At 40.7% G+C, this 26,169-nt stretch overlaps 2 protein-coding genes across 2 annotated transcripts in view; one reads left to right on the top strand and one right to left on the bottom strand.

Annotated features, from left to right (window-relative positions):
* ARHGAP10 (Rho GTPase activating protein 10) overlaps positions 1 to 10,697 on the top strand; it is a 155,763-nt gene extending 145,066 nt beyond the window's left edge. Inside the window, exons 22-23 of the mRNA XM_075150004.1 lie at positions 600 to 691; positions 9,902 to 10,697. Coding sequence (XP_075006105.1) covers positions 600 to 691; positions 9,902 to 9,990 — 181 coding nt within the window. The 3' untranslated portion in view covers positions 9,991 to 10,697. The remainder of the gene's footprint in view (positions 1 to 599; positions 692 to 9,901) is intronic.
* A 4,206-nt stretch (positions 10,698 to 14,903) lies between these two features.
* Positions 14,904 to 26,169, bottom strand: part of NR3C2 (nuclear receptor subfamily 3 group C member 2) — a 209,363-nt gene continuing 198,097 nt past the window's right edge. Inside the window, exon 9 of the mRNA XM_075149997.1 lies at positions 14,904 to 18,683. Coding sequence (XP_075006098.1) covers positions 18,528 to 18,683 — 156 coding nt within the window. The 3' untranslated portion in view covers positions 14,904 to 18,527. The remainder of the gene's footprint in view (positions 18,684 to 26,169) is intronic.

Raw genomic sequence — 26,169 nt, 5'->3', positions numbered from 1 at the left:
CATGTTGTCCATCTTCTGAAGTATTTTCACGTCTTCCTTTGAAGGTCTTCACCATCTTAGCTTTTTCCTTCAAGTTTTATATTATTTGCTTTTCTAATTAAAGTAGTTGGGTATATTCATAAATTCTTTCCAACACTTGGTAACAAAATTCCATTTCTCATTACTGGTCACATTTTGCACCAGAACTGCATTGTCTGTTTGACTGCAAGTTCCTTGGGGGTAGGGAGAATCTTTCCCAGTGTTTTATGTGTAGTTGTTGCCTGGGCTAAGCAAAAGATGATTTAATGGTGTGGGTGCTGTGTCTAAACAAAGCATCATTGGGCAGCAGCAAACTGTCAATTCGCAAAGGCGTGATTAAATAAGACGTGCCAAAAATACTTATATATTCCAAGATCTCTGCTTATGATACTTGGAGAAATGAGGACTTTGGACAAATTCATATCGATGGCTTATTACTGAGCATTCTGAGAACACCTCTAAAAGGCTGCCTGAAATGTTAGAAATCTTGCTGCGTTTAGGACAAAACAGCATCTTCAGTAGTCTAGTAATGTTGTACATAACAGTCAAAAATAACTATAATTCATAATTTCATTTTTCAGCGTTGCCCACCGAAAAGCAAGAGCAGTTTATCCATGTGAAGCAGAACATAGCTCTGAATTATCATTTCAGATAGGAGCAATTTTTGAAGATGGTAAGTACTGCTTGAGTAAATACAAAGCAATGAAAAACAAATTGACAAAACTGCTAAAATGGCTTTGGATAAAAATACAAGCCTAACTGCTATTCTGCCAATGTTGCTGATGGCACACAGTTGGTGACGTAGAAGATTTCTAGTACGCGGAAGCTACTTAGCATATACTTAGCACTGTGAGGCAATGTCTTTGATTTCTGGTGAGTAGACACTTCCAATTGGTCTAATTTTTCAGCAGCATTTAAATGTGTTGTAGAACCAAAAAAGGTTATTCAGCAATAGAAAAAAACATCTTGGCCTAAGAAACTGTATTTTTTTTAAATGTGAACTATTGTTGTAAAATAACATACGGGCTTTCATTTAAACAAACAAACAAAAAAAATCTGTTTAAGGATTTTCAAGCAAGCAGAGCTCCAGGTAAATCAGGTGATCACTGGAGAGAAAAGGGAGTGTTTACTTTTTGGATCAAGGGGTGCCTTAGTGTGTGTACGTACTTGTAGAAAAAGGAATATTCACTGAGGTGCAGAATGAAGGCCTGTATTTAAAGATTTCTATGGACCCAAATATAGTATTACATATTAACATCCAGAAGGTGATTCCTGCGCTCAAGACTGTGTTGCTCCTCAGTGAGTTTCTATGGCTCTACTCTTCAGCAACTGCACAGGGACTTCAAACTGATAGGAACGGTTTTAGTTTTTAAACCTTATGCCAATGACTACTGTAATACAAACTCTGAAGATGCAGAAGACGACATTAGAACGTAGTTCCTTCCTATCGCAAGGAAATTCCTGTTATAAGAAAGAGGTGGTATGGAATGGCTCAACAGGGCCTAGACAAATTCAGCAATTCTTGTACTTGAATGCAATTTAATAACAATTCTAAGCAGAAATTAATTTATAGCAGCAGCACGGTAAGACCGTTGTTTGTTACAAGACCTTGATAAAAAATTACATTCATATAAAAACCAGAAGACTCTTACATTTGGCCAAATCCTCATCTAAGTTTTGTGCAGACTGGGGGATTCAAAGTGATCTGAGAATTACATCCCTAAGAACCTTGTGAGTACTGAGACCAGTATTTCAATCTTTCAGTCTGTCTAGAGGCACAGGGGTAGTAAGAGGCATAAAGGAGGAGTATTCCAAATTCACAGTTTACATCCAGCAGGAAAAAGAGAAAAGGACACAGTCTAAACCAGCTGGAAAACATCAACCTGCAGGCTTGCAGTTAAAAAGCGAACTAAATATGTCTTATATTTCCCAAAATGCACCGTGTTAACACTGTTAGCGCTGGATCAAAAGTGTGTGTGGGAAAGTTTTTATCATAAATGAAAATCTTTTCGTCCTGTCCTCCCCAGCCCCAGTAGAATGTTCCTAATTTGTTTAACAAGCTGAAACAAATGGGAAGCTTAGCAGAATTTTTTTTTTTTTTTAGCATGTATAGCAACAACAACAACAAAATCGCACAGACAGACATCTCTTTCCCCTTCTTTGTGATGCTTATTTTAAAGCAGACAGAGCATAGGACATCCCTGTCCTCTGCCTCCTCCCAAACAAATAAATAAGCCTGGTCCAGACTTCAGTTCTACTTTTTTTGCAGCATAAGGTGGTCTGGGGTCCCCACTAGGTTCTTCCCTACTAGCACCCACTTTACAAAATCATACTTGATGTTTCCTATTAGAGCTGCCTTGCAGGCAAATCATGTCTGAATCAAGTTAGGTGGGAAACCTTTTAAAGACGAATTAGTTAAATGATTGCTCTTTTTAAAGTCTCTAACACCAGTTATTTTAATTTAAGTTTTTTAAAACATGACTGATAGGGATCTTCAGCAGACATAAAACGGTGTACAGGAAAAAAATCTAGTGCATGGGGGAAAAGATCTGACACGTAGAAGAGAGGCATTTCTAACACAGAACAGCAAGGGTTGCACACCTGTTGTGTTGGCATGGGATAAGAAAGTCTCTCAAGAAGCAGTTGCTTTGTGTTGCGCGTTTGTGTGAAAGCAAGGTTAAGATTCTTTTCTTGTGCAAAGAGATTGCTAGAAGTTATGGCAAAGCTACCATGGTTTTGGTGCATTACAGCCTCAGTTGAGTTTTTCAACTAGAGAGTTGGATTGTCCAAGAACAAGTACGGAATTTGACTCTTTGGCAGCTGTGGAGAAATGTTTCAACTGTAACTCTTTTTCCATATCATCATACAAATAAGGTTGGAAGCTTGGGAGAAGGTGACGTGGATTGTATTTTGAAAACCTAATTGCAGATTTCCAATGGGAAAGATCACATTTCCTTAAATACATTTGTTTTTATTTATTCCACTGTATCCTGGTTATTTTATAGGCATTGTCCTTGCCCTGCAGGGCTTTCAGCCTAAAGTAGGCTGTGGATTGGCAGAAAAAAGGAGGAGAGCATGCAAGTAATAAGGCAGTAACTGGACATATGTAGTATCTTAATGGTCATTCCATAATGGTTCCCAAAAGGTTATGTCATGGATGGCTCTGTCAGTATAGAAAGGTATTGTCATTAAAAGTGCAGACCAGTCTCCATATTTGAAACCTCTGAAATGCCTTCACATAGGCTTTTTCTTTTTGCGCTAGGCACCCTTGTGTCTATGCTGGGATCAGATTCCAGTGAATCAATTCAGGTTCTTTAGTGACTCAATTTAAATTCCCATATGCCCTAATAAAGCCCCCAAATGAAGAATTAAAGTAATAATACATCAATTCTGCATCTCTACCAATAACCTTAACTATCAAAGTGACAACGCATCAATCAAGTTGACATACAGCTAGTATCAACCATTAAAGTAACTGTTAAATTAATGTCTACTAAAAAGCGCTGCTTCCATTAGTGAAGGTTTTATCCATCTCTCCTTTCTCCACCCTGCCTGTCTCACTTTTCTAGTCCTCCCTCTTTCACCTCTCACTGTTTGTTGAGTTTTTTCCTTTCTCTTCCTCTCTTTTTGGCTTTGTTTCCTTCTCTTTTTCGTTTCCCTTCCCTGTTTTCTTCTGTTTCGTCTCTCTTGGTCCATAGATGTTGATTGCAGCAGCTCTCTCTTACCTGTTATTATCCTGGATGAATCCTTCTGGCTGCTCTAGCCTGAGACAGGATAATGGCATTTAGTGAAGTACAGTCTTGCACCTGTCATAGCTGCTACATGTAATGTTGGTGCTGGAAGGTCAGAGTGTCACCTTTACTCCTGGCTCCATTTCCTATTTCTAAATGGGGGAAGAAAATACCTGATGTGTCTCAGGCTGACAAGATTAGATTTACTAATATTTAAAATTAAGCTGTACATCACCTGATAGGAATCTGTATAGAATCTGAAGATGTGCATATTCAGGTGTTTTCAATATTGCATGTGTGTTGTGCTACCCTGAATCCCACAGTCTTCCCCTTGAAGTGTTGTAGAATATAAACACTAAGGTGCCATCTGGTAAGTAAAAAAGAAAAGGCAAAGTTTTCTATTTAATTGAATTGTGTAAGAAAATGAATAATGTAATCGGAACAATATCCACTGGATTTTTTTTTTTTTAAATCTTCAATTCAATTTACTTTAGGCTGTGCCAATATTTTTATTTCCCAGTTGCTGCAGGCTATATTATTGACAGCACATAACAATATAATTCAAGTGGTTAGAGGCAAAGCTTGAAGAGTTTGCAGCTGGATAAGGGCACATACAGGAAGAAGCAGAGTATGAGCTGAGATTGAGAGACATATGCTGGCTATATTTCTGTTGTTGTTGTTGAAGCAGATATTCCCAATAATCATGGAAAGAATAATCAGACTGCCTGGCACTGAAACCTTGCCAGCCTTGGAGCCAAGTGTTATTAAATTTCTGGTTCTTGAAAGAGACTGCTTAGAAGTCAGTAAATGGGAATTTCACTAGGGAGAAGTGTTTTAGATAGGATAAATGGTGTTTACACAACAAAATTCCTTGGCAGTATTGCTAGCAGGAAGGCTTCCTGAAAACTTGTCAAGATAGCTCTCATCAACGCTTTTTACAATTTTTAAAATCAAGTTTTAGCAGAGAGAAAATATGGGGAAAAGGGAGAAAGTGTTTTGTTGCAGTAATTTTCCCCAGGAAAGGTGTGGCACCCATCGTCCCTACCAAGCACAGTAGGAACACAAAAAGCCGTGTTCACACAGCTGCTGCCGTCCCTCTCTATCTTTCCTAGTGTGACAAAGCGCCAGCCTTAGTTAATGTCCCTGGTTTTGACTCCAAGGCACTCTCTTCCCTCTTATTCATGCTGTGGCTTCTGGACTGTCTTTCTTTATGATACTGACAAATGAAGGATTTACATCAAAGACAAGTAGTACTCCCAGAATACTATATTGCACTGTATGTGCAAATAATTCTTTTGTTGAGGTAGAAATGAGGATAAATCTTCTACTTTGTGCACCTTTCGTCTGTGGATTTCAAAGCACTTGGAAACTTTCATGTGCATTAATTATCTCCATTTTACACCTGGAGAAACTGAGTGTACAGGCTGTGGACAGATGTTCTCCTTTTCAGATACCTGGAGGTAGTTACCTCAAACTGCTGCTGAAAGTTACAACCACTTCACCAATAAAAAGTACCAGATGAGCACTACCAAATTCCTACTGACTTTGCTAGAAGTTTTAAAAAGTCACTGAAGGTAGCTTGACCTTAACCAGTCTGACTTTGCTCCTGCCAACGGTGTTGTGGAAGCAGTGGTCTTAGCAAGAGAAATGTTAAAATGGAAGATGTTTGAACTGATGCGTAAAACCTTGTAGTTGGGGGGTGTGGGTGTGGGTGTGTGTGTGACTGTCAGAGATGTTCAGCAGTCAGGTGGGATGGGAATCGACTCAGGAGAAAGACCCCGAGTCTCAATGTCTACACACAGGTCACCAAGTTATAGCACAGGGAACTCAGTAGCAACTCAGCTGACCAACCACTTGCCTCTATTTTAGAGTGAGCCAAATTATTCTTTGGGTGCTCTCTCTATTCTTTGTGTTTGACTAGATCTCCACCAGCTGTAATAGGAGCTTAAACACTTCTGGATAGGGAAGTCTCAGTCTGCAAGCTGAATTCCACCTTCGCTAATTTGTCATGGTGTATAAGTGTGCTTGCTTTCATTCACAAGCCTGAGCCCTTATAGGCAGCCTGTTTTATTTATGGTCACACAGTAAATCTTTACCAGAGTCAGGAATAAGACCCCTTGGCTCCTAGCCCTGTGTCCGATCCACAAGATAATTCTGCTTCTCACAACATACTTAAGGAAAACAGCAAGTTTTAAAATTTCAAATTCCATGCTAACCCTAAGCATGCTAAATGTTTGTGTATTTCTGCGGTCAACTTTCCCCATAGGGATTGTTTCAAAAACCCATTGAGATTTCTAAACACAGAGGGTTGCAAGCACATTTTGTTGCTTTAATTTAATTTCTTGGTGAAAAATTGGCCAGCATGATTGAGTTCTACGGAAGTGTATTCTGGACTTGTAGTGGTTTTAGCAGTGAGATTTCTGTTGCCCACAAAATGCAATCCTCATTTATGTAGCGCGTTGAGGTCATTACTTTGTTTGGTAAAGTAGTCCCATCAGAAAGGGAGACCTATTGTGCCAGGCACTGTGCATGTTAGATTGCCTCCCCCGCTTCTGTTTCCTCCCAAAACAGCTAGTTTCCACAAAGGTGTGGAAATCAGTGTAAATCAGTGTCTGATTCAGTCCTGCTAAAGTTAGTGGCACCTAGGCAATGAACTAATACCACTGTGGAAATGAGTCTTGGTCTCATTTGTAGTGGAGACCCGTGAAACTTTTGAGCTGCCAAAGCAGAACAAGGTCTGCTTATAGCATTGGGTCTCTGGGAAGAGCTGCTTGCAAATTCTATGTATTTGCAGTTAGATAATCATAACGTTGGCAATATTGAAGCTATTTCCTATGGAGAATACAGAGAAGTAAGAAGAAATGCTGCAAATGGCAAGTTGACCTTATTGCGTTTCTTGATTAGATGAAATCAGAAAAGCTTTTATGTAGAGATCTCATTGCAAGTTGAAAGTCTGTTGATTTTGTTTGTCCGTTTGAGTTGGCGTGATTGTTCTGTAGCGCTTGCCGTCATTACTGATGGTCAGACATTCTCCTTCTCTGCACTTTGCCTCCACTAGAGTGAGACTGCTGAAATGGCCTTGCAGCAGATATCGGGGAAGCTGCCGTCCCACTCTGGGCTCTCAACTTTGCTGCTATTTCTACTGTCCTAAGAGATGATGGCTTTTGGTGGTGGTTCTTTGATTGATCTTGTTGTGCAGTCTTGCTACACGCTTGTTAACCCTTGCCAAAAATATGTAATTTTTAGTTCTCTGCGCTGTATCTTTTACACTACAAGTGGTTTCCCCTAGCCAACATAAGACTTAGTCCTATGGGATACTTGGTCCGATAATGAGTTGTAGTTTTAAGGCCAAATGTGTGGTTTCTGCAGCAAGGTATTTTTAAATGAGGCAGGCCTGAGAAAGTGCTAAGAACTGTAATTGTTGTTGACGGAGAAGAAATGACAGAAAGGGGACACTACAGAACATCTTCTCTTGAGCAGGGTATTTTTTCAGAAATAGCCTGTGTCCTGGGTTTAGGAAGAGCTGTGCGTGATAGCAAAATGTCTTTTGTGCGGTAAAGTGTTTTTTATTTTAAATGAATGCTGTTGTACACTAAACTTCGGAAATGGATTAGCAAAGAAAACAGGATCATCGGTGCTTAAAGCAGTTTTACATTTGGACAGCTTCCCCATTAATATCATTTGCCTACAGAAGTTGTTAGTGATGTACATGAGTATCTTAACCCTTCTTGAGTAAGGTGATTTGAATAGGGGCAGAAGTCTTACCCAACATGACAGTCGCCACTGCTGCTGAATATTACGAATTACTTCTTCGTGCGTTTTTTAAAAAAGACTGATCTCTAGAAATGGTGATCTTGCATGTAATCGGAGTGCTAATTCTTTCCTCAGTCTCCAGAAGTCTAGAATAAACTTCTGCTAACGAATAACGAGGCCCTGAGCTGTGTAACGTACATGTATGGTATTTAATTTCCAAAGCACAGAGCTCCGTTGTACCATCCATGTCCAGTCTTCTGGGGTGAAAATGGTATTTGCCACTCAAGTCCAATTGCTTAGCCATTGTGCGTTATCTCTGAATGTGCTGCAGTGTGCAGAGTCCAGTATTATGTTATCAAACTTGTTTAGAAAATATTTCTTTTGAAATTTGCTGTTGTGGTGAGCCAAGTGATTCAGCATAGTTTGAGCATTTCCTCCCCTGGGTAAATTTTAGGTAAATTTAAGTTTTAGTGTGATCCCCTCAGATGAGGGCCACCCTCATTTTGAACAGACCTTTGATTTCTAGACTCGTATGCCGGTAATATCTATCCTCTCTCTAATGTAAATTGAGGTTGAGCTCCAGAGGACAAGTAGAAATTTCCTACTTCCAGGTTTTCTAGTTGTTTTTCTTCCTAATCTGTCGTTTTTTGGAGTTCGTTTCCTGTAATACGATGTGCTCCGTCGGCACGGGGGAGACGTCAGGGCGAGGTTCGGCTGCCCGCTGGAGCTGCTGGCGTATTTGCTGGAAAGGGTAGAATTAGAGCTGCTGCGGTGGAGCTTCTGGAGGGAGGTTTGTGGTGGTGTCAGCGATGCAGTTTCAAATGCGTGTGTACTCTGTAATTGTGGAATAAAAGTGACAAAGGGAGAGGAGGGCCTGCTAATTACTAATAGTAATGTAAGTTACTGTGTGCGCAGAGATCTTGAAAGGTAATTGTCTATGTATTTTTTTCCTTTGGAATCTTTCTGTCAAACATATTCATTATAAATATAAGCCCAGACTTTTGATCTGAATCTAAACTATCAGTATCATTTGAAAGCAGTTTTGTTTTCTGGATTCCTTGGAGGTATAGCTGTTGTTTAAACTGTGGTTTCTGAGCACGGCTTCTAGCTTCACTGACAATAATAGGACACAAGGAAAAAACTAGGGGAAAGTATGTTTTAAGTGCTCAAATTTAGAGCCTTACAGTGCTTTTGAAAGTGAGACTTAACATGTTGCTTTCTCTTAACTGTTATTTCCCTGATTTGTAGAAGGCTACAAATATCACATTCCCCCATGTGTTAATGTGTTTTAAATAAAGCACTGACATGGCTGGCGGCACGTTTCAGCATTTGTCTGATCTCTTCCCTAAATAATGTCTGTCTCAGAAGCACTGTGAGGATAAATTAACATGGTAGAGAATATCGTAGCTCGCTAAGAGTGTGGGATTTTACAGTTACATAGGTAAGTAGGTACCTGTATCATATTTTTCTAAGAAATGTGATAGGGGAATTTGAGGACTTTTTAGGTTTTTTTTCTGTTTTCCAAAGAAGTGAGGCTTATGCTTCTTTTTTAACTTCCTGTCAAATGTGGTCAAAATATATATAGGAATCCAGATTTCATTAGTTCTGTTGCTCACAGAATAACTTGTGGGTCATTTAGAGTCTGAGCTGAAATTTTTCTTATTTTAGATTCACGGATACCCTTGCATAAACTTTGGGATCAGCAGTGGTAAATGCTTAGGATGGCAATAAGGAACAAGGTGTATCGTTCAAGCCTTTCCTTTGTGTTTTGTGAATAGCACTATGTATTTGAATTTCAGAGAGAGGATTTAACCAGAAGAATGATTCAGAGTTTGTCCGTTGGTCTCTTCCAATAACAGCTCTACTCTGTGAAGAGATGATACTTGGAGTGAGATCTGGTTCATTTCTATTTCCCCTATAATCCTTTACATGCTTACTTTTCATGCAGAGTAAGGTCCTACGCCATTTTTCTGTGGCTCTGAGCTTCCAGATTCATCACCTCTGCTCAAGACAGGTTTCTGGTCTTGCTTTGCCCCCAGCTACTGAAATTGTTTTCCACTGTTTGATACGAATTCTGACTTCTCCCCAAAGGCGTCTAGATTTTCTATTTTATAAACCCATCCCAAGTTCCATTAACTGTTTCCTTAATGAAGTCTCCTGCACCTAAAAGCTATTTCACCATATATACTTTGCAGAAGATAGTTCAAGCACCTATATTATGCAAGTATGTAAGTTAAGTTAATCATCCTCTTCATCTTTCCTAGCCAGATTCTTAAAACTGGTCATTGCAGACGACTGGATGTTTCCATGGATGCTTTGCCTGGTGTCATGGAGCTGAAGCTAAAGGTACTAATTCAAGCATAAAAAGATGCAGTAATTTTTTTCCTTTTCTTTTGCAGTGCAATTTTCCAGAGAACCAGGATGGCTAGAAGGCACGCTAAATGGCAAGAGAGGACTTATTCCACAAAATTATGTTCAGTTTTTATAGCTTTGTGCATTGAACGCCAAGAAGGTGTACATGGTATCCATGGATTTTTGTTATAGTCACTTCTCTCTACTTTTGTGACTGCTTTTAATCAACGAAGAGCCTGACTATGGGTTGAAGATCCTAATCTGTATAAAGACATTAAGTGTTGCCAAATATGAATTACAAAAAAAGATTCTTTAAGGGTTGGAATGGGTGGGGAGACAAGAAAGGGGGATGGAGGGATAGGTTAATTTTTTAATAGGGTGCTTTTTTCAATTGTAAAGAGCAGTAGTGGTATGTTTGTTTGCAAGATAACTAGCATTTTAAGTCAAATACTTGGTTGATCTGTGACTTAACTATCGGTTGAAGAAGATTTTTATAAACTTAGTGTCCTGGATATTATGCATTGATAACCAGCATTTTCAACGGAGTATTATTTGGGTTTGGAAAGTACTGTTGGATGAAAAAGCTATCATGCTGACAATTAAATTATATTTCAAAGTGGAATAGACAGTATGGAACAGACACCAGTAAGTAAAATAATAGGTATCAAGACATGACATTTTTCAAATGTCTTCCAAGAACACATTCGTTTATCTTGTGTGTATGATTTCATTTATTTTATAAAGATAAGACACATGAACTTTTATTGCAGGCTCCTGTATGTCATGGTTCCTTTGCTACTCAAAAATATCACTGTAAATGAAATAAAATGATACTTGCTATTTGATCTAAGTCATTCATATGTTGGAGAATATTTTGCTCTGGTTCTGTAAGTTATGATGTGAAATAATTATTGGCAGCTATATGCAGTCAGCCTCAAGCAGGCTCCAAAATGGATGGGGAACTTTCCTCACTTAAAATAGGCAACTCTGCAAGCTCAAGCCAAAAGGAAAAGAGAATCTCTGGCTATGATCCTTGTGCATCCTGGAGGCATCTTGCGTTTTATCTGTTGTCTGTCTGTCTGGCTCCTCCTTGAGCTTCCCTTTCTTCTTCCCCTGTAATTGTCAGTTGAAAGGTCTTAATGATACTTCATAGTATCAGAATCCTCAAGTAGCTGCCTCATAATTTGTAGAACTATTTTAGTAGTAAGAGAGTTATCTGTGGTCATAGAAAAAGCTTCCAGAAATCTTGTTCTGTATAAATATGTGCCTTGTGATTAAAAAAAAAAAAAGTTACATGCAGTTTATCATTAATCTTTGTATTTTTCGCTCCTTCAACTAAGACCCTCTGGGAGGCAGTGGAGAGGATGCAGGAAAATGTGACAGGATGACATGCTAATACAGGCTCACTTATTTGTTAAATTGGACTCCGTGGATTTTGAGTCATCTACTGCAGATACACTTAGCTTGCAAGTTTTTCTAACTAATGTGATTAGTAAACCAGTTAATGGTTAATGCTGCCTTAAAGTTGGGATGGCTTTTTTCCCCCTTAAGATTTAACTCCATACCATTATTCTGTTCCTCTGCCCAGACTGCGTAGACCATTGGAATATGCACAAATCATTTCCAGATGGAGCAATGGTGGGCCAAGTGAGTACAGCTCTCCAGCACTAAACCTCATAGCTTGGAGGAGTTTCATTTGGTGTGTTCTCGGGGTATTTGAGCAGTGACTCTCTGCCATGCAGCTTTTAAGGTAATTCTTGTCTTGGCATAGTGGCTAAGTGGCCCAAGCACTGAAGATGACTTTTGGACTTCTGTGAAGGAGATCCAGTTCTTTAATTTGCTCCTTGACTCAGTATTAAGGAAACAGTTGCACCAGTACATATGCCAACAGATTGCAGGTTTTCTTACTCAGATTTGTTCACATGGCAAAGCACTGTTGTGACTGGGTATCGTGTCGCCTGGGCCCACAGCTCTATCAACTCATTTGTGGCCTTAAAGAGTCATTCTGGAGGCAGGATGGTGTTTGTGTGGCCAGACTCAGTTTTCGTGTCTACCAGTTGGTGGAAAATGTTGAAAGAAGAGGGAGAATGTAAATCTTTGGTATTAGCCTAGCAGGCGTGGCAGCTAGGTATGCTGGCTTGTCAGATAGTGAAGCTGTGGTAACTTGAAGCTCACAAGCTTTGTAAGTCGCTTCCGTTTGTTTTGTTGTTGTTTTAAACGTGCAGTGCATGTTTGATCTTGTTCTGGCTGCTGTCTTCCAAAATTCTCAATGTATTTCTCAGCTCTAGCTCTGTGGTTTGGTGGTGGTGGTTGTTTTTTTTTTTTCCCTCCCCCTCTTTTAACTGAGGTGCTTTAAAAAGGCAGATATATAGAGAAGGAATAAAAAAGTGTCTCTTCCAGCCAGTCCTGTGACCCTATTTGCCTTTAGGTGAGATGTTTTGAGACTCCTGTTACTTCTGGAGCCACGCAGAACCCAAACAAGAAGAAAACTTTTCTACTGAGAAATGACACACCGAGCGGAGGTAACACTAATCCGAACTTTCTCACATCCTAGACGTTGTCTAAAGGCAGTGGTGTGAGCTGCGCCAGATCAGATCTGGCATTCAGGCTAACCACACTGCCTCTTAGGAATTCGGTTGTGGTAACTGCTACCCACCATATGGGTTTCCACATCAGCCCGGTCATACTACTGCCGAGTACAGACTTGTACAGCCGAGTAGCCATGGCACAGCTCATTCTTCATCCTCGCTGCTGAGCAGTGCTGTAAACGATGCCCTCGTACTGACTGTTTGGAAGTAGAGATTAAAGGATGCTAAAAATTAAATACCATAGAAGGAAAGTCAGGCCCCTTTCCCATCCTTTGAGGTTGTTTTCTTTCCTGAAGCTGGGCCTGAGGGCATGCCTCTTGTCTGTCTTTTCGATGGCTTAGTAGATTTGGGAAGAGCAGAGTAACGCACTGTTAACGTCAGGCAGGAAGGAGAACAGGGAATCAGTTGTGGAGAAAGCTGGTCGACAGGCTCTTCTCTTTTGGCCTGGCAGCAGGAGTGGTGGTTCTGCGTGGGTCTGGCCCGACTCCGTCCTCTCATGGGCAACTGCTTTCGTGTCACAGCTGTGGGTACAGGTTCAGCTTAATCCTCGGGTTGGGTTCCCCCTCCCTTGCTGCGCGCTGGTTACTGTGCGCAGGGGCACGGACTTGTCAGTTTTCAAAAGCTGAGACTCCTGGTAGTGAATGCATGACACCGGCTGAAAATTAGAGAGGGTGAATTAGGAAAAAAAAACCACATTTTGTGCTTTTTCTGCAAAATGACGTTTGCTTTGCCATCACTGTGGGGCCAGAGATTGAATCCCTCAGCCTGGGGATTAAGGCTGAATGTGTGTTTGCTGAATAATTAATGGGAAAAGCTGAGGCTCCTGGCTAGCTGGGATCAGTAGGCATTTACAGCCTGTGTTAGTCACTGGACAGCGCGCAGCTCTGCGCCTTGGCTGGGCAGCATTTTCACTCTGCTGGCTGAAAAACCCCGGGGTTTTCAGGCTGCTGAATGTTGTTAATCATTGTCCCAGCTGATCTTCATGGCAGGTTTCCTTCTGATGTCGTCTTTCATCAGCAGTGAAAGAAAAATCTCATTGGCTGATTGAGCTGCCCTGCAATGAAAGTAAGTGTTCCTGCTACAGTGCTTACAGCTTTTGCTAGCTGAGCCTCTGTAATTGTATCACAGAAAAGACTCGGGAGAAACTTGCCTTTCTCAATGCTCTGTTCCTTTTTCTCTTTCTCTTAACCCATTTCACAATTCTTACCTGGTTTGCAATTTAAAGAGAAAAGTTGCTGACAGAGGGCTTATGCAGGCTGTAAATGCACCAGTGCTAAACACGGTTTAACTGAAAGTCTTCACTGGAGTTTCACCTTTTAAGCTGAATGTGCCTTGGACATCGTTTTCTACATCAAGAGTTCAACAGTGTGCCCTCATCTGTGCTTGCAGTAACCACAGGTAAGCATCAAATAAACTTTATCCTATCGACATCTACAATTAAAGTGGTCTTTTAAAAACCTTATGGCATGGCGTGTTCTACCTAGCAAAATCTTTGAAATGAAAGGGGATTTTTTCACTCCTCTCGATCTTAGTAATACTGTACTCATCATAAACTCCCCGTCTCTGTAGATACCTGAAAGAAAGCAGTGTCCCAGCTTGAGGTCAGATTACAAGTTTTGTTATGTTTTTAAGTAGCGATAGTGTTTTCTTCTTTCTAGAACAGCATATGACAGATACATCTGCTTGTAAACATATGGGAAATTTTTCTTAACACTGCTGATCCCCTACTATTCTTTCCTTCTGACAATTCAGCAAACAGAAGGCAGGTGCAAGGATTTTTGGCAATAAAAAGCTTGTGTAAATTGTTATTAAAAAACCAAAATGCAATTAAATGGTGGTCTTACACCACAGACGTAGCTTTGTGCAGAACTTAGCGGTGAATTTTTGAGCGAGAGAGTGCACAGAACAAACCAGGATAGCAAGAGTTTTATCTCCCCTTCTGACTACCTTACTATAATTATAATTGGAAAAGACCTGACCCTGAAGGAGGCAGTTTGATTTAGTCACTGGGGAAACCTTGTGTGTATATAAAATAGCGAATCCCTATTTCCATGAGAGAAATTCTAACTTTGGTCAATGGGTAGAGCAGCTCTAGGTTAACTGAAACTGGAAGCCAGGCTTGGCTGGCTATTGAAGGTTGCTGGGTTTGTTTCTTTGAGTGGGATGTAGGCTGTGCGTGTAACCGTGTCAGCACGTCATTTGGCAAGCACAGTTATCCAGGTTAAGTGAACCAAATTCCTCACGGTTGGGTATTCTACAGCCCGAGCAGTTGCTCTCTGGCTGAAGCAGTCATACCTGCTGCGTCATCCAAATTAATAGAGCTTCATGAAACCAGATTTCTAGATGTATGAAGAAAGATGTCATATTACATTGGTAGTTGCTTTATGTTACTTAATACCATTTCTAGATGTATCTAAGGATATCACTGCACCAGCACCTGAGATTAAAATGCAAGGAATACTTGCAATCAAACCAGTTTAATTCATGTATATTTGTACAATTTGTATAAAAAAAAAAAGAAAAAAAAAAAAAAAGAAAAATAGGTACTTGCAGACATTAACATAAAGACCAAACAATATTTTCTATTTATTTAAAAAGCTTTAAACATACAGAAGCAAACCCCTAATTATAAATGCATCATTATGCATAGATTTTACTGTTTACACCATACTGCTGGCTGCTTTTATTTTTCATCCAGGAATCTATTTAAACTCCAAGAATTCTTAAGCATTCCTCTGAGCTTCCTGGCCTCAGAACTGCTGTCTATCTTATCAAGTCATTGACCTCCAGCTGAAAACATTGCTCTAAAAAAAGAAAAAGTCAAATCTTTAATAAACAATTAAAAGTGCATTAACTGTAGAATTGTTTAATTTCATAAATGTTTAAACAAGTCAGTGAAAAACACCACCCTGTGAATTAGCTTTTTGCATTATTGATTGTAAAGTATCTTTTTAATAAGATTTTGATATTGCAAACTTTAGTCTTTCTTTTCTATTTTATTTTGCGCAACTATTCAGTCGCACGATGTGTAGTATTCCTGAAATACCCACTGCAGTACATTAACACTATTTTACATTTTTAACTGTGTATACAATGATCTCGCTGTATAATCCCCGTTCCTTCTTACAACAAAATAATTTAGCTCAATGAACAGAAGCCCACTTCTAAAAGGTGTTTTAGTTTGTCTTGTATTTTGCAGGAGACAAATGCCTATTTCATTCTAAACAAATTCAAAAGAACGTAACTTCCCAGTAGCTAAAAACTAGGGTTGTTTGTTTTTTTTTTTTTTTTGCTGTACACAGGTTTAGATAAAAAAAGTGATGGCTATTCTGCTTAAGTGTCCTTGATAAGAGAATACTGCCTCTTACAACATCTATATCCAATTGTATCTATTACTTCAATGATCTCTAGCAAAAAATAATAATCAATGAATGGTTTCATAAACAACAGGTGATTAAAGTAAAGGATTTATTATAATCTGCTTACAGTTGTTTGCAAAGACAGACATACGTTTTTGCATAAAGATATAAATTGCTTTTTAAAACTAATTTAGTGTGTTTAATTATATGAAGTTTCTGTGAATTATGAATTGTACCAAACCAAGATTAAAAGTAATAAGGTACAAAAATAGGAGCAAACAGACAACAATTTGGACTGGGACAGGCATTTAACAGTGAAGTGTAGAATATGGCTTTGCTATTTTAAACAAGCAAAGTTACTCTGAGACAGAAAAGGAGGCAGTAACTTTGTTAATATAAAAAGCTGCTGCAGACTGTATTCACCCAGAACCTGGCTTTGAAATTTTCTATTTTAGGCTTTAAAAAAAAAATGTAAATGGAAGGATGGATGTATGACTGTGTCTTTACTGTAAACAACCAGTCTGCATGCTGTGTATCTCATGGTGGAAGTTTGGCTTTCATATTGCTGTGCAGGTCAGTATTTAAAGATCTGCCTATGAATTAGACTTCCAAAATGCAAATAATATATGTATGTATGTATGTATATATTTATATATAAAAAAACCTCTCGGAATACAGTCTTTACAGATTACCCATTGCATAAGGCAGGTGTCATTTAAAAAGACAAGTAGCACTGACTGTCTTCAGTGCACCTCAAAATTTGGACTCAGAAAGGGTGTAGAATTCTTAATTTGACCACCATTTAAAAGAAATGCTACATTCTGACCGGCCAAGGGACAAACTAGAGCTCAAAAATACCAGTGGCACCCAGAGAGAACACTATAGATTAGGACTCTGAAAAGTTATTGTATTTAAACATGAACATATGGTAGCAACAGTTGAGCCTCAGAAAAGTTCACCTGTCCTCTATTCTCCAAAATTTTGTATTTGCTTATAAATTGTGAAATAGTGAAAATCACCTCAAAAATTTTTTTCTTTGCAGTCTTACTCTAGAGAAAACATTTTTGAGACAAAATCAGACCAACTGAGTTGAACTTGTAGTGTGAACATTTGTCTTCTCAGATGTATTCTGATTATTACAAAAATGCTTACAAAATTACATACGGTTTTAGTTTATCACTAAAAATTCTACTCAGCTAATCTGCCCTTATCAGTACCTTACCATCCCTCTCACCAGTACAAATCTGTTCAATATACTTACTGTAATGATCTGCATGTTCCCTTCATCATAATCAGAAATCGCTCTCCCCCATCTGAAATAATAATAATCTGACCTTTTAAGATGTTTTATGTATCCAGTATTCAAAGGAAAAACAAACAATCTGGGAAACCTTAATAAAAAAAGAAGAATCATTCAACATCTTATTCACCCCTGTTCCCCTGAGAAAGAAAGGGAAGAGAGGGCAAGAACTCACTGTATCATTAAGCTGGTAAAAGCTTTGGAGAGACCGTAATTTGTCTTGTTAAATGAAACCTTCATAAAGTGGCAAACACAACTTAGTGTAGTTTCCGACAGAAATATGAAGCAGGATTTCTAAGATGTGCTCAAGTCGCATACGCTTGCAAGCGAGACAAAGGGAGGAAAATACAGAGGAAAATAGAAAGGCTTAAATACAACTGAAAAGGTTAAGTGTGGTTATTTACAACAGATACTGTAGGATGGTAAATTAGATATGATGCTAAAAAAGGCACAGCTTTCCCTTTCTTAAATACACTGTAAACGGTTCATTATGCATGCAGAACATTTCACTTTACAAAAAAATTACCTTGTTTGTTTAGACAAAGATAGTACTTAAATAGTCTCCAGCAAAATAGAGTTCTTTCAAAAATACTTTCCCATTCATCCTATTAACCATTAAAGATTTTTTGTCTCATTTACAAAAGTTCCTTACACCTTATTTCAGGTCCTTCACAATTTATACATACAGCAATGTACAGTACAGCAAAAGACTGCAAAAAATTATTTGTAAAGCCAGCACAATAGATACTATAAATTGATACCAGGGCATTTGTTTTCACATCTTATCCTTCTTAATTAAATAGTAAATGGACACTTAACACAGTGTATATCATCTGTGACGGGATAACATGGGATAACAAATGCCACAGGTGGGGATAACAGAGTATTCCACACCAAATGTTCTGTTATTACTTTACACGTTAGGGTTTGTGTGTGTGTATATATGTGTGTATATATATAGTTTTTGTTTGTTTTTTTTTTTTTACAAGAAAAGAATATTAATGCCCCATATTGACTTTACGTTTTATGTGCAAACCAAGGGTAAGCTTTAAAAAGTTCTCATTAGTTCTCGAACCCTTTTAAAACAAGCAAACAATACCAGAAACTACATGGCATATTTAAAACTCCATCTGTTAAAATATCAAAATCAAAGAGTTATTGACTAGATATGGCTTTTCATCCAGAGGAACAGGAACATTTTTCTAAGTGTTTTAGGGTTATGGGGTAATTTCCAAACATCTAGGTCTTGCCAAATCCGAGTCAACTGCTTTCCATTCCCCAAACCCTTCATATGATTTTAGACTATTCAGAAACTGTTGAACAAGTGTAAAGAGCATGTTTAAAATATGGTTTCTTGGGTCCTTCATGGGTGTGGAATAACAGAGGGAAACTTAAGGCAAAGTTCTTCCATTTAAGACATTTTCTATCACTTCCTGTGAAAGTACAAGGGCTTGGCATTCCCGGATTCCACCTTTGGTAGCTGGTCACTGATGATTTCCACCAGCATGGCTGGAAACTCTACTTTCAGTGCCTGAGACTCTCGGAAGGTGTAGAAACAGAATTCCAATAAGTCACTAACAAGCTGAAATACAGAAAGAAACACTTTTTAGGAAAAACACATGGAATTTCGCATGCGAACAACAGCTTATTGATAATGGATTATTACCAAGAAATGGCATCTTACTCTGACTTGGCAGTCCATTTGCAGGGGTTAAAAAGCAAACAAAAGAATTCAAATCCCAAAGTCCTACTTAACGCATTACAAATCAGCTAACTGGGAAAACCCAAGATGCCACAGATTTGATTTCTCAGCTGCGCTTTTCCTTTCACTAACAGGCAACTGGCCACCATGAAAACTATAGGTACTCAATCTCTATGACAATAAAGTCTTCTGCCCAGAGGGAAAAGATCAGCCATAAACCATTGCATCTCTAAATTTTAGCTGGATACATGTTCGTTAAATCAGACTATTTGGTTAACTTCAATGCACTCTCCAGGGGCCACAACCTACAACTGCCAGAGCAGCTGATCTTTTTAGCTCAACAACATGAATGCTGTAGCATTTCAGGTTTTATAGCATCACAGTCCGTATGAAATTGTTCGTCTGGTAAAGCGTTTCTATTTATATATAAACACATTTTTTAATACACACTGCCCAAGCTTTTTTTTCTGCTTAATTAAACTATAGAGGCAATATTTAGGGAAGTATTTCTTTTTGAAAAAAAACCCCTAAGTGCTCTATTTTTGTAGTGGTGACTAACAACACGCTTCTGCTTTCTCTCAGTGGCTTAAGCATAATGCTGAGAATTTTAAAGATAAAAATTTCTAATTAGCTCTTCAATGACAGAGAAGGAAGCTTTGTTCTGTAACACCGCAAGTACCGAGTTATCTGTTAGCGCGGGACCACCTCCACCAGCGGAACGGAACCGCGCCTTACGCTGCGCCATGGCCCTCCTTTGGTGGCCATGGCGCAAAGGCAAAGGTTTTCACAGCTGAAACCAAATCCCAGTTCTCCCAGATGGCAACCGACAGCCATTTTGTGATCCTAATAAAGGTGGTCTCCAGCTGTAACAGGAATGCCAGCTGAAGTACTAAATGGCATACGGGTACCATGGAAAAAAAATACCATGTGTCTTCAAAGCACCAATAAATTCCGTCTGACTTCTTCTATCTGCCTGTCTCAAGTTGTGGTGTTCTCATCTGTCAGTTACGGAGCTTCGTTTTGGTCTACACAATATGGGAAACTTAATCACACTACAAGAATGAACATTAATTTTGGCTTTTGAGCGTTTTAACTTGTTTTGTCTCTTGTTTTGTGCTATTTTCTCCACAAAAAATTGCAACCTGCACCTTATCTTTGCTATAAACCAACATGCCGGTAGAGCATGTGAAGACAAGACGACCTCTTCCAGCATCGCTGCTCAGGGAATTACTTCTATTTTAATGACAAAAACATGGCAAAGCAATCTCATGGCTCAACCTACATGCAGGCTTTTGCTGGGTTAGTTTTATACAGTACTTTGATACGATCGAGGAATTCTTGTTCATGACCTTTAGTAGCAAGAGAATGTTATTTCAAAACTAGGGTTTTTTTGGTCGCTGTGATCTAAATGAATCTCCTAAAGCCTTACAGTATGTTGGACCCTTTGCAATCTTTAAGAAAAACACACCGCAAGTCAGTCAAGAGGCAGAGGCAAGTCAGCTTCTGAGGCACCTCTGAATGAAGTGCGTCTAAGTTTCGGTTAGTGTATTCATTTCCATTGCAGTTCACCAAATTACTGCGGTGTACGACTGGAGAAAAACTAGAGCCTCTGCTGTTTAAAAATTCAAAAGTTATGCACAGCTTAATTTTGGTGCCTCACATTCTTGCAAAGGACTTAAACCACTTCTGCTTGCATAGTTTATCAAACACAAGTTTGCCATTTCAATTCTGAACATGTAGAGTTGCGCTCTGCAGTAAAGCCCCTATTAAAGATAGAGTAAATAAAAGTGGACTTCTGGAAAGCAGAAAAGGAAATAAAAAAAACCATACAGGCAGCAACAGACTATTGTCCTGTCCTACCCGACCTTGTTACTTATTTTCAGGACTTTCACAGCTGTTTTTGCAAACATAGAAGCGATTTATGAACACCGCAGAGAAGTGCTGAGATCACTCCAACACATGACTTTCTGCTGTTGAGCACTACACGAGTCTGTCTGCTGTTGCTTAGTTCATTCCCGATGATCTGGCATGTCATGAGGCAATGCTAATTAATTAAACAGATGCATGCTAAATAAGTAGCATAGATATAATTTGGTTTTCAAGGGAAAAAAATGCTGATGTCCAAAGGTTTACTTTACCCATTAGGAGGAGGTTGTTTCTGCATATACCGTGTGCCAAAAATATTCCAAACATAACACAAACCCAAACGAAGTGAGGGAAGCTGTCTCTTGGTACAATCGCCACTACCTCCTCCCTGCCTGCGTCATCAAATACCAGCACCTAAGCAAACTAAGCCTTGCACCCCAACACAACCTTGACAGTGACCCCATGAATGTACTGCTTTTCCTAAACTTGAACGCGAGTAGTTTCGCATCACTGAATGTGAGTGAGAGGGGGGTTGGGGTCATCTCTGTCACGCTGCCCACCGTCCTCGCTGTGCCGATGGCTCGCCTTCTGCCCGGTTTCAAGCTAATTCCTGCCCCATCACACGCGCGTGAAGCCGCTGAATGCAGTGAGATCGGTATCACAGAAAAGCCTACGTGGAAACTATTGGTTCTGCCTTCTTAAGCAAGCTTTTAGTAGTATCAGGTACATATCTATGTCTGGTGAATAGGTGGACAAAAGGGGAAATGAAAAATAGCAGCATTCACGAAGAGAGCATAATCTATTCTATACAATAAATGAGTGCGTGAGCAGTCCAGCGGGGGAAAAACAGGATGTGATCATGGATACTATCATAACACAGCACATTATGAGGCTCACCACAGAGCAGAAAGGTTAAGTTCACACAGCAATTTAAAAGAAAATGCCTATAACCCCCTATTATGTAATACTTGGGTTTGGAGCCTTAAGGATAATATATATTCTATACCTATTTAGTCTGCTAAAATTTGTGTTCCTCTCTTTCTTAAATAAAGTTATCAACTTTAACATACTTGACAATAATCAACCACTTTAAGAAAACGGGAGTATCGGGAAGCACTCCACGTGTGTCACAAGGAACACGGGACTGCGGTCAGGATCTTTTTAAGTGCAACCTTAAAAGCTGCGTGGCTTTTGGCGCTGGGGAAGTATTTCTAGCACTAATTTAAAACAAAGAGGAATGAATGTGGGCGAATCGAAGGCCAACTCAGAGGTACTAAAAAGTAAACAATACGATAAGGTCAGCTGGAGAAGGCTGCAAGACCGAGAACTGAGCCACGAGCAGTGCTCTTTTCTGCAGGCGTGTTCTCATACATTTTGAAAGGTACCATCCCCCCCGCCAGCCCGGCAGCCTTGGCGTGAAGGTGCACTGAAGGGATGAAAAATCCAGGTTCCACAGGCAATGTTAATTTTGAAAATTGAGTACCTGCTTCTGCATCCTAAGCAACATTCATCTGATATAGTTTTGATTTATAACAGGTAAATAATTTAGCTAGTCTTTTGCTTTAAAAGCAAAGTTCCCTCTTCAGCAAGGAAATGAAGTTGTTTGCTTTCTTTTGTAGCACACAAGCTCTGCCCACTGCAGTGACAGTGACTGATACACCATAGGTTACAAGTGAGGTAACGCCAGCTATCCAGCGCCTCTAAATTTGGCTTATGAATTTTCTAGATCAAATATACTTCTGATTGTTCTTCAAAGGCTTGTAAAACCCCTGTGCTCTAAGAACTCCTGACTACATTTTACCTGACTGCTTTTACCCTCTACTTCTGGTAGTTTATATTGGAAATGCTGACACCTCCTCCGGTACAGCAGCGTGAAAGGCAACCCTAATTAAGCAGCGTGAATGAAAGCACCACTGTTTTCACAAGTAGTGCAGCAATGACTAGAAATGTATTTACTTTTACAATCTCCAATTATTTCAGCTACCGAAGCATGCTTCTGAAGAGTTACAGCTTAGCAGAGCACAGACAGTGCAGTTCAGGCCACAACTAAAATAATTCCCCTTTCCTCGGGATGCAAGCAGGACATCGTTCTTACCGCTTTAGTAGGCAGTTGTTCAACTCTCTTTGGAGCTGGCAATAAAACATGGCTCGGTACCTCTGACGGCATTGCAAGCCTCCCTCTGCACGTGGTGCAATCGGGCAGTGCCGGGCTTTGCCCAGCTGGGTCCTGGATATCTCCCAGAAGGGAGACCGCAGCCTCTCCGGGCGGGCAAATACCACTACATAAATTAATATGATCTGGGTTGTGGGGATGCAGACACACAGGTCAGAATTATCACGGCCATGTCACCCAGACTGCTGTAAGACATGACAGCTCTTCTGCCGGCAAGCGGATCAGCTGCTCGCTATAACCCTTCACCACTTCAGTCATTAATTATGGAGCTTTCTCTCATCACTACCCAACAGAGAGCGTGCTGCGTTTGAACATTTTCAAGGCTACAGCAGTCTTACTAATTCTGAGATTTTTACTTAATCAATCTTCGCATTTGTATGCTGTATTAAGCACCTCTGGGAAATAGGAGTATTAATCAAACATCATTTTCTGTTATTAGGGTGGGGTTTCCATAAAATGGACTTTTTTACCCACACTGTTCTTCGTAATTAAAAAAATGAATCCTTTAATGAAGTCCCTGAAGTTAATACAGTTACAGTGACCTTCAAGCACTTGCAGAATTTTTACAGCAAAAAGAATTGATTTTAGTTTGGCAATCTCACCATGCCCTTGTATTTCCAGAAGCGGCAAGAACTGTCTGATTTGCAAGGGTGCACATTTCTGTGCTCGGTTAGTTTTCTGACTTCAAAATCTCTCACAGTCTCCGAGTGTGGTATGAAAGCCCACAGTCACTTCTCTATCAGGAGCATCTTTGCAATTAAGCCTACTGATACAGCAATTAAGACAGCAGTAGGGTAACAACACAATGCTGAGTAATTTCTTCCTATTATTAGCTGCAGCTATTACTGTCAGAAGCCTCACTGTTCTCATGTAAAAATGAAACTCCAAAAACTTTCTCTGCCCCTTTCAGGAATGGGTCTCTGCCTGATTCCTACAGAGCACGGAGCGGGTGTGTGTTGGGAGGAGGCAACCTTGCAGCTCCACACGATGCAACTGCGCAGCCTCCGTGACTACCTGCACCGAGCCAGGCTCCCTGAAAGGACAAGCTGCTGCCCATCAGCTGAGCAGCGGTATTTTGCCTCTTGCCTTCAAAACCTGCGTGTTTCAAACTGCCCAGGAGTCAGGAGCCTGCTGCCCTGCCAAGGAAAGAAGCAGCAGCCGAGGCCAGCCAGCCTCCTTTCCCCCGGGCAGCAGAGAGCCCTGGGTGAGTCTGGGACTATTGCGACCTCCTGCTTTTCCCCTTCACAAAGCTCCTCTTCACAACTGGTAAGGTTAAGAAAAACCCTTGCCAGCCAGGTCTTTATTATTCCATTACCACTATATTCCCTTTTGCTATGAGAAAATCGCATGGCGTAAATTCATTATTACTCTGAGGGCTCAGGAAGTAAATTATCCCCCCCGGGACGGCTCGCAGGCTGATCCTCGGAGGTGCAGATGTCCTTTGGTGCCGCAGTGGCTAACTCCTAGCTGCTTATGAAATGTCGAACTCTAACTCAAAGAGTAAAACCTCTCACAAACATGGGGAAAACGAGGTAGTACCAAGGGATGAAGCCTCTGATTACACCTACGCAGTGTATTTACCTCACGCTTGCAAGGAGTAAAAGGATTAGGCACTACCAGTATCTGACCAGAGCAAATGTGAAACCTAGTTCTGCCTGGACAGGTGCATTTATCCGATTTAGGAACTGCACTCATTTCTTTGGGTTTTCTTAATAAACACGTGCACACTGAAACCACAGCACTTGACACCTGGGCATGACGTGGAGGAACCTGAGTTGAACTCATTTTGTATGCTTGGAGGACGCATGCAAACCCACAGCATCACACACCAATGAAGCATCCTCAGCCCTTGGCCAGGGTAAATTTTAAGCCAAGTCTCCCTTGCTCTTCTGTCGACAGTAGCGGGGGTTCTGCCCTCCTCCAACAAACACCTATTAATGTGAAGGAGAAGAGCTCCAACCATCACCAACTGAGCAAGACGACCCTCAGAGTAGCCCCTGTCTACATTAGGGAGCTGGGAATCAACTTCTCACAGCTGCTGCAACACAAACCCATGCGCGCTCTTACGTCGCTGCTGCTTTTGCAGGGGCCACACCGGGAGTAGGGACTGGATCTAGCCTCTGGGTAAAGAGAGAAAATGCCTACTCTGAGAATTCAGACACTGGGACTAGAACAAGGCTCCAAACAGCTCATCAGCTGTGGGACACAACTTTGGCAGATCAGTAGCAGGAGTAAGTGCACCCAAAGGTGTTGGCAACAGCCGAGGGGCTCATCTGCGGCTTCGCATTTGTGGGATTAAGCACCTGCAGAGGCACATTTGCACCCACCGCAGCGTGCCTTGCAAACCTGCCCCTCGAGGAGCTGTGCCCTTCTTCCCACCGTCAGCTTTTTCAGCGAGTGTAATCCTGGCGCTCTCAGCCTATGGAAAGATCCACCTCAGCTATAAAGTATTCCCTTCAGGAACCATAAAAAATTAATTATTCAGCAGCATGAGCCTTAAAGAATTTATTTTTGTTTGGCAGAAAATATCAACAAGCAAATGACAGTGCAGTGCTCTGCCTTGCCAAGACAAGGGGAAGGTTCACATTAGGGTTTAATGTCATGGCATCGAAACAAAAGCCCTCTTAACTCAAAGTCTGTTTAGTATCAGCCAGATTGAAACCAAATTCAGCTTTTGTTCTGCAAACCGCCTAACCATACACTACACTCTCTATATGAAAGGAGGCTTGCCATGCGAGATACAACCCTTCCTGCCAAAGCCAACAGGAGATGTTGAGGAGGATCCAAATGAAGTTTTTGATACCACGTGTAGTACATCTGTTTCTAATGTTCCTGCATGCCGTTTGTCTGACCACATAACGCAGTTCACCTACGTCCAAGCGCTGCATATGCATCTCTCCCCGAAATGCCCATGGCCATCCCTGGGCACAAGACCGAAACCTTTATGTCCCGGGTAGAGAGGTCGGTTGTCCTTGCTACGCTACGGTTCTCAACACAAAACGCTGCTTCGTGAAACGATGCACGCAGGCCAGCCGCAACGGTAGGAATACAATCCCTACAAGAAGGAAACACGTTGATTACGCTGCTGCCCTCAACGGTCCCAGAAGATGCCCACGCTGGGGTCCACCCGCACCAGCCAGGCTGAGCCACAGCACAGCAGCAAGTAAGTGGCAACAACCTACTCCCCTCCCTCGTCCCGTGCCGAGGGCGAGGAAGGGCGTGGAACCAGACTGACGCCGTCAGCCAGCGCCTGCTGTATCAGCAACCACCGCGCCCACCCCGCGTGATGGGGACAGAGCGCGTGGCGGCGCGGGGCAGCAGTGACAC

Source organism: Calonectris borealis, chromosome 4, assembly GCF_964195595.1.
Source record: "Calonectris borealis chromosome 4, bCalBor7.hap1.2, whole genome shotgun sequence".
NCBI classification, from domain to species: Eukaryota; Metazoa; Chordata; class Aves; order Procellariiformes; family Procellariidae; genus Calonectris; species Calonectris borealis.
The sequence above is the reverse complement of the archived record's forward strand: the minus strand, read 5'-3'. Positions and strand labels throughout refer to the sequence as shown.